Genomic DNA, 7,590 nt, shown 5'->3' with positions numbered 1-7,590 from the left:
TTGCTCGCTTCTGGCACTTGACCACGATGCTGCTGAGCTCCCTCCTGCCTTGCTGCGGTCGTGTTTGGCGGGAGCTGGGGGCAGGACAAGACCAAGTGGCTTAAGAGAAAAGAATAGGTTGCTATGTAAGTAGACAGGATGCAGGGTGAGAAAAATATTAACTAATGGATGTTTTCTGTTGATGAAATCAGACTTGAGACAGGAGCCACTTCTGCAAACTGAACATCAGCACACATCCTTTATTTTTATGTTTACAGCAACTGAAAACCCAGAGCTTTTAATTTTGAAGACCAAACCAAGAAACCTGTTTTAATCAGTCTGAAATGTTTCAGTCTCATTAGTTTTCAGCAGTAGCAAAAACAAAATACTCAGTGCCTACAACAAGCAGACCTGACAACAAACACCCGTGTGGTTTTTAACATGCTACAGGCAAGCCACCCCGCTAAGCTGCGGGTCTGCAATGCTGCAAAATTGCTGAGCCGACGCAAAGGCAGAAGCCCCGCATCTGCAAGCCCAGCTGTGCAGCAACAAGTGACACACCGAGCAATACCACTTACCTTGCAAAGACTTCATTTTAAACCCTTCCTGATGAAGGCATTTGGCCTCAGAAATAGGGCGGCCCAAGGGAAGGCACTGTGGCTGTTTCTGCAGCTCAGCTGATGGCCAATAACTCAATCCCTGCAGACTGCGAGGCAGAACCTGCAGGCCAGCATGGATTACTCTTAACAAATCTTCTGCTAAAATATAAAATGAAGAGCCAAAAAATGGAATAGCTCGAGGGATTTTGAAGATAGTTAGCTAGAAGGGGGAAAAAAGCTAGGATGAAACAAAAGAGAGTCATTCCAGCTTTCCCTCAATTATTGAAGCTATCAAAATAGTGTAACAAATCCTAGGCATGTAACAGTATAAAAATTACAGGATGTTTCTTAACTCTAAACAAACAGAGCTGGAATGGTGTTTTAGGGAGAGACCGGTGGGTTAGAGAAACAGCCCCAGCATGCATGGCCTGAAGTAAGCACGTGTAAGGATGCTCCACAAATGGACAGCCAGTGCCACCTTTAGCAGCCCACACTGCACGGTCCCGTCAGGTAGGTCCCACACACCAGCCGGGGAGCCATGGTGACCCCAAGTAAGGCAAGGTTATGGTTTTCTGAATTTCACTGGGCAAGACAGAGGGAAAACCTCATTTATAGGTCTTGAAAGAACTGTTGGAACTATTGTAAAACTATGCCTGGAAACCACTCTTATTTCCTTCCAGAAGTCTTTGGGTTTTTCCAGGCTATATATTTGGGTGCATACAGGACTAAATTACAACACAGTTGTGTATACAAATAGTGGGGTTGTATTCTGGGGCACAATTTAATAGAAAATACCAGAACTCTCTGTCCAAAGGGGCTGTGAAATCCATATGGGAATTTTGCTTTCTACTTAGCAGGTTTGTCCTTCCTCAGTTAAATTAAAGCATCCACAGTGTTATGAGCTGTGTCACCTAATCAGGCTGGAGTATCAGATAGCTTTATTTTTCTGTTTACCATCACAGCGATCCCCCCGGTGCTGGGAGACAATGCTATGAATAGAGCCGTTCTGAAATGCAGTCAGCAGACATTTCCGTGCTACTCCAGGGAAGGCACAGATAATTACTTTAATTGCCCCCAGTTTGTTCTTTGGTCCATAATTACAGTTTGGGGTTTATAAATAACCAAGCATGATTTTAAAAACCAAAACAAACCCCTCGATTATCTCAGGAACTGTGCTGCAACTCAGGCTCCAAAGGTGGCTGTGCAAAAGGGAACCCAAGCGGCATTGTATCAGCCCATAACATACAGATGTGCGTAAGCGGAGCAAAGCAACAGGATGGGAAACGTCACCAGGAAAATAAACTCCCTCATCATAATTTCGCTGCTTTTTACCTTAAAAAAACCAATGGCCTATTGTCTCGATTAAACCTATTGTTCTGCCGCATTTTTTGTTATTGAGGGAACCAACAGTCCGTCAGTGAGAGTTTCCTGAGGAGCAGCAGCTTGAAAAGCTAAACGCAGTATCCGAAGCTTAAGGCACGTTTTGCTGCAGATTTGGGACACTGGAAAAGATAAGTTACAGAGGTAAATTAATGCACACTGCTGAGGATTTTACTTGTTTGAGTAGCCACTTCAAATATAAAGCACATTCCAGTTTTACAAGGCGGTTAAAAACTGCACAGCGAAGTCCTGCCCTGTCACATCCTCGCATGATGGGCATTCCTCTCTCGTTCCCGGGCATCGTATGCTGCCAGGGACAGGGCACAGAACCTCCAGGTCTGGAGCCAGCACAGCAGGAGGCTTCATTAGCCAGCAACTGGAGCATAACAGGGCTTCTGATGGAGCAATGCCCTCTCTGAACAACCAGCTCCACCAGAACAAGCACATCGTCAGCTGGACAGCCTCTAACATATGCTTCAGATACACAGAGACCTATGGATATGAGACAGCTCTGGCTGAAGTGTTTCAAAAGACATTTGCCCACCAAGGAAACAAATTATATATTAGAAACCCTTCACAAAATACATGCTCTGTTCTTTCTCTACTTAATATCTTCCCTGCTTGAAGCTTGGCTGTTGCCCAAATGCATCCAGAGCAACACTTGATGATAACTCAGAAATGTGCAGTTAATCTGTGTATAGTTTCGGCTCCTGAATGCCAGGAGCCAAAGCGTATTTTTTTGAGAGAAACAGACTCAATCACACAGCATAATCATGTTTGCGTAAGTTTTTAGATGGCCAAGGATAAGGGAAATACTTCTGTTAACTCCTTTGAGAAAAGATGAAAACTCTAAAGGCAAAAATTCCACTTTTTTTCCAATGTCAGTTTATCCACAAACAAATATGAGACCCTGCAGAGAGCTTTCTGCACCAAAGTGAGAAACATTTAGCTTGTCCTTTTTTTTTTTTTTTTTTTTTTTCTTTAACCTCACAGCTATATTTCATCATAAAAAACTAGTTTGAAGAAAGAGTAAACTTTTGCTCTTTGGTCTATCTTGACATTCCTCCAGAGACACATAACACGAATACTTCAAATTCATTTTTGTCTCCTATTTGCAGGAAATAGGAAAGCTGCAGCTCTGAATTTCCAGGCTTCTGAAACGAGAAAGATAAAAAAGTTATAGGTTGAAACAAGAAGTCTTTAAAGAAGAAAAAAACAGAAATACAATCTAGATTTGTAGTGTTTGAGTGAAACTGGATATTTTTGCCTTAACCATAATATACAAGAATGGAAGATGCATGTGGCATAAACAAACATTTGTTATCTGCGTATCCACACCAGGAGGGAAACAGAAATACAAACTCATATTCCTGTCTGATATGGACTTCAAGTTCTACATTATCACAATAATTGCTGCTGACTGAAACCCCGACATGCAGTACTGTGGAATGAGACTAAAGCGAGTCAGCTTTTTCTTTCGTAGGATCAATTTTGTGGGCACAAAGAAAAGATCTTCAAACAACTTCTATTCATATCTGAACGAATTAAGATGAAAACATCCAACAAATATTTCTCAATGTTACGACACCAGTTTTGGTGTCCTCCTCAGGGCTTCCTTACAGCTGTGTAGATGCTCACAGGCTGAGCTCTGGGATTCTTCCTGCATTCAGAAAAGCTCTCAGGGTGGAAAAATACCTGTGCTGTGTATTGCAATCGCTCTGATGCTCTGCCAGTTTTGAAGAGGATACAAGTGCAAGAATATATCTGCAATTGTGGACAGCCATGGCCTTACTAAGTCAGAGCCAACTGAGGAAAAACACCGCCTCCCCCATCAACCCAGATCCCCAAAGCGGTGCTGGCACAGTAAGAGCAGACACCTGCTGCCGCTGATTTCATTAGAGGAAGCCCTAGAGCTCACAAGGGTCCTTAACAGACTGTACTTTTGCAGAGTGGGTTGGGTTCATAAATTCTCCTCGCTGGGTAAATAACACTTTTTTTTTTTTTTTTTTAATACTACCTCTTCCTGGCAGGCTTGTCTGCATTTAAATAATTCTTATTCTGACCAGTGCTATCTACAGATAGCTCCTGAGGAAATGATTTCAAATTTCCTCTTAATATAAGCTGGGCAGTATAGGATAAATAGGGTAATGGCCAGTGACAAGGAACTAACCAGATTCCTTCTGGTTCATTCCCCTGTATTCATTTTTATTTTTTATTTTTTTTTTTTTAAAACAGAGCACATTGCTCCTACACACAGAATGCAATAGCTTACGTTATATGTATTAGCTATTTGTCAACAACAACAAAAAAGAGCTTCAGTTTAAGAAGAGCACCACACAGAAGGAAGTTTTGTCTGCAACTCTTTCCCAAGTGTTATGAAGCTATGCACTGCAGAAGAAGATATAAACTACATACTAACACAAGTGTTCTCAGCTCTGACCATGCTTATAATGAAACATCTGCAGCTCTTACACTAATCTCTAAATATATTTCAGTTACCACATCTTAAAGATTTGAATCAGTTCTAACGAGTTGGCCAAATACCATATTACTGGAAATTTTACATAGTACACTAAAACCCTAAGAAAAGGATTCAAACCAAGTAGAAAAGAATCCCTCAATCTGCCGTCACAGAAGCAAACCCAGATACCTTGAAATGTAATATCAGCTACAGTGTCGGTTCACTTCAGTGAAACTGTGAAAGCAGAGAACTATACTAAGCTTCTCAAAAAAAAAAAAAGTTGTGAGTAAAGATTAGCTGGGAATGTATTTTCTCTCTTTATCCAAAATGACAAATGTATGAATCTAGTTCATGAAGTGGATGAATTTTATAGCTGACGAACAGTGCATACCCTGTATGGTGCTCTCTGGGTGTTACAGTATTATCAATGCAGAATGTGTATTTAGATAGTTGAAAGCAGGAGTGCAGGTGAACATGTGCCTGTTTTTTCTTCAGGAGGATTAAGCTTACTGAATTATCTGCTTGTCTGATGCCACCAACACCACCATAATGAAATTAAAATAATTTTTTGCCTGACTACTATGTTTTTGTGATTTTGTTAGCATTTCTTTTTATAGCTAAGGAACCACCATCACCGATTAAAAGTCAAGGTTAACATTTTAATTTCATGCACTACTTCAAAAGAAAGACATTCACAATTGGAACAGAACATTTTATCTGCTTATTCATGAGTGTTCTTTGAAACACACCAATCCAAGGGTTTGATGGATTTGTGAATGACCAGGCAGTAGCTACACAATTAAGCAGGTTACGTGGATCTGCATACAGATTTTACATTAGGATTCTGCAGTCATTTTAGATGATTCAGAGGTAATTACATGATTGACACATGATAAACTAATATGCATGCAAGAAGCCATCAGGCATATAATGTGTATTAGTAACAAAGATGGGATATATGTCAAGAAGTGGTAAGCAAAGGAAGAGTCCGGAACAGTTCGCATGTGTGTAAGCACTGCTCATTACTAGCATGTCAGGTAGTAACCACCTGTGCATCCCATTTAATTTTCAAGCTAACAGTTTTTCACTCGTCTTGACGGGTACATGTGAAATGGCAGAATATGTTCTCACCAGATATTATGTGAGTGCTGTGAGGAAACTAGTGGTTAATTTGGTCTGAACAGTATTCTCCTTGCGCTGTGCAAACCTCTCCCCTCCTCCAAATATTCTGTCAAATCACAGAAGCAGAAAATGAAAGCTGGTTCTCTTAAACCAGGGTAAACAAGGATTGCTCAAGTGGCTGGGCACATCCAACTCAAAGCTGAAGCTGACCTGGGCTGTCAGCACAGCCCTATGAGCTCATAGTGATATTGTTATTCTGTGTAAAAGTAACCATTTTGCTTTCCAGACTGATTTACTGGGGGGGGGGGGGGGGGGGGGAGGTAGAGACAGGAAAAAAATAGGAGAGTCCCACCACAGACACATGTGGTTTATTTCAGGTAGGGTTACATCTCTTCTTACTACACTTAGTATAGTGCAAGGTTAAAATGAAGTAGCATGAAATATTTTAACTTGGATTTTCAAGTAAGGAACATGTGTTACACAAAATTAAAACTGGACACCAGGAAAATTAAGTACTTAGAGAAGAAGTGGTGGGGGAACAGCAGCCTTCAAGAAAAGAGAGAGAAGCCAGCGTGAAAAACGCACAGCCTAAGAGGCCAGATTTGTGTTCCTGAAATGTTTATCATCATCTGAGCGAGATGACAGCAATCAGAAGAAAAAAAAAAAAGAAAAAAAGCTCATGATAAAGCAGAGAAATGTATTCTCTGATATCTGGGTAATGACAGAAACACACTGCCACATGATACTATCAAGGATGAACTAGGTATTTCTTTTTAAGTGACTAACAAGACATGAGTTCTTCAGACTAACATTTTCCACAGCCAAAAGCAGTATAATTGCAGAGCCAGCTCCCTCTCAAACTGGCAGAGCCAGGAAATCCAAAAGGCATCATCAGTGCACACCAGTAAAGTGCTGGCAACCATGCAGCAAAGGAGAAAGACACATTATAAACTGCACATTATGAAACATCTTGCCAAATCCCTGTGTGAAGTCCTCAGTGAAACTAGGCCCTATATAAAATCCTGATAATCTTTTTTCATGTACCTACCAGAGACAATCATCCTACCCCAAACTGTAATAGGAAAATAATGTCTGTTGACTCACCTGAAGTTGGACTTCAGTCTCAAAACAATCCCTTCACTTGCTCTGTGACAGGGTCAAGGTCAATGTCATAGAAGCACGGCCTCGTGGGCAGTCCTGGCATGGTGCTCATCTGAGGGAATAATGAAACGAAGTTATACGCCTGCACCTGTAAGGAGATAAATCACTCCATCCATGTAAACCTCAGAGTAAGATAAAGGAGGGATTATTCATCGCGGACTCAACTACAGATGTGAACTTCATCACATTTTTTTTGTTCCTGTTGAAAATGTCAAGCTCTGCACTTCTTCAATTCATTTTTGAGCATATGTTTCTAAAAGGCAGGAGAGAGGAAATAAAAGCCACAAAATAGAGGCTAGTAGAGTAAAATAAACATAAGAATAAACTCCTTAACAGAATTATGATACTCAGACTTATTTGTTCCTCAGAATATTCATCCAGAATATTTATCCATTTACATCTACTTGGAAATTCACACAGCAAAGAGCAAGGACACAGCTGCCTGAATTCACTTGGTTATACAAATGTGCTAAACTGCAGACCTTTCCCCTGCAAATTCAGAATATAGGAGCAGAGTTAATCGCAAGGCTTTCACAGACGAATACTTAATATGAGAAACACTTAATATGAGAAACAAATTGAAACAGTTCAGCAAAACATACATGGATTATAGTTGAATCCTAATTCAGTAGTTAGAATCGGTAGGCTGAGATATGAAGCCAAAGCAACCCAATTATCTCAAGCTATTTACAATTAAGATCCTGATCTAGCATAAAACACCAGCATCTGCATACTTTTTAATTCGAATAATCTCACGGACCTAAATTATGCTTATGCTACTTATATTATTTACAATTAGCATTTCAGCGGCAACTAAAGACACACAAGTAATTTGGAAATCTTGAGGTGCAGGCCCACCAGTCTATGACACCTTAAACCAGATGTACC

At 40.5% G+C, this 7,590-nt stretch overlaps 1 protein-coding gene across 6 annotated transcripts in view; it reads right to left on the bottom strand.

Moving 5' to 3' along the window:
* Positions 1-212: 212 nt before the first annotated feature.
* MTHFD1L (methylenetetrahydrofolate dehydrogenase (NADP+ dependent) 1 like) overlaps positions 213-7,590 on the bottom strand; it is a 147,615-nt gene continuing 140,237 nt past the window's right edge. For 5 of the 6 annotated variants that reach the window (XM_035321071.1, XM_035321073.1, XM_035321075.1 and 2 more), the window contains 2 exons: positions 6,646-6,754; positions 213-3,112 (listed from right to left, as the gene is read on the bottom strand). In XM_035321071.1, coding sequence (XP_035176962.1) covers positions 6,665-6,754 — 90 coding nt within the window. In that variant the 3' untranslated portion in view covers positions 213-3,112; positions 6,646-6,664. Of the gene's footprint in view, positions 3,113-6,195; positions 6,454-6,645; positions 6,755-7,590 lie in introns of those variants that run through there. The other variant, XM_035321072.1, reaches the window with a different exon arrangement.

The sequence above is a fragment of the Oxyura jamaicensis genome, chromosome 3 (genome assembly GCF_011077185.1).
Source record: "Oxyura jamaicensis isolate SHBP4307 breed ruddy duck chromosome 3, BPBGC_Ojam_1.0, whole genome shotgun sequence".
In the NCBI taxonomy this organism is placed as follows: Eukaryota; Metazoa; Chordata; class Aves; order Anseriformes; family Anatidae; genus Oxyura; species Oxyura jamaicensis.
Note: the sequence above shows the minus strand (reverse complement) of the source record. Positions and strands in the feature narration are given on the sequence as shown.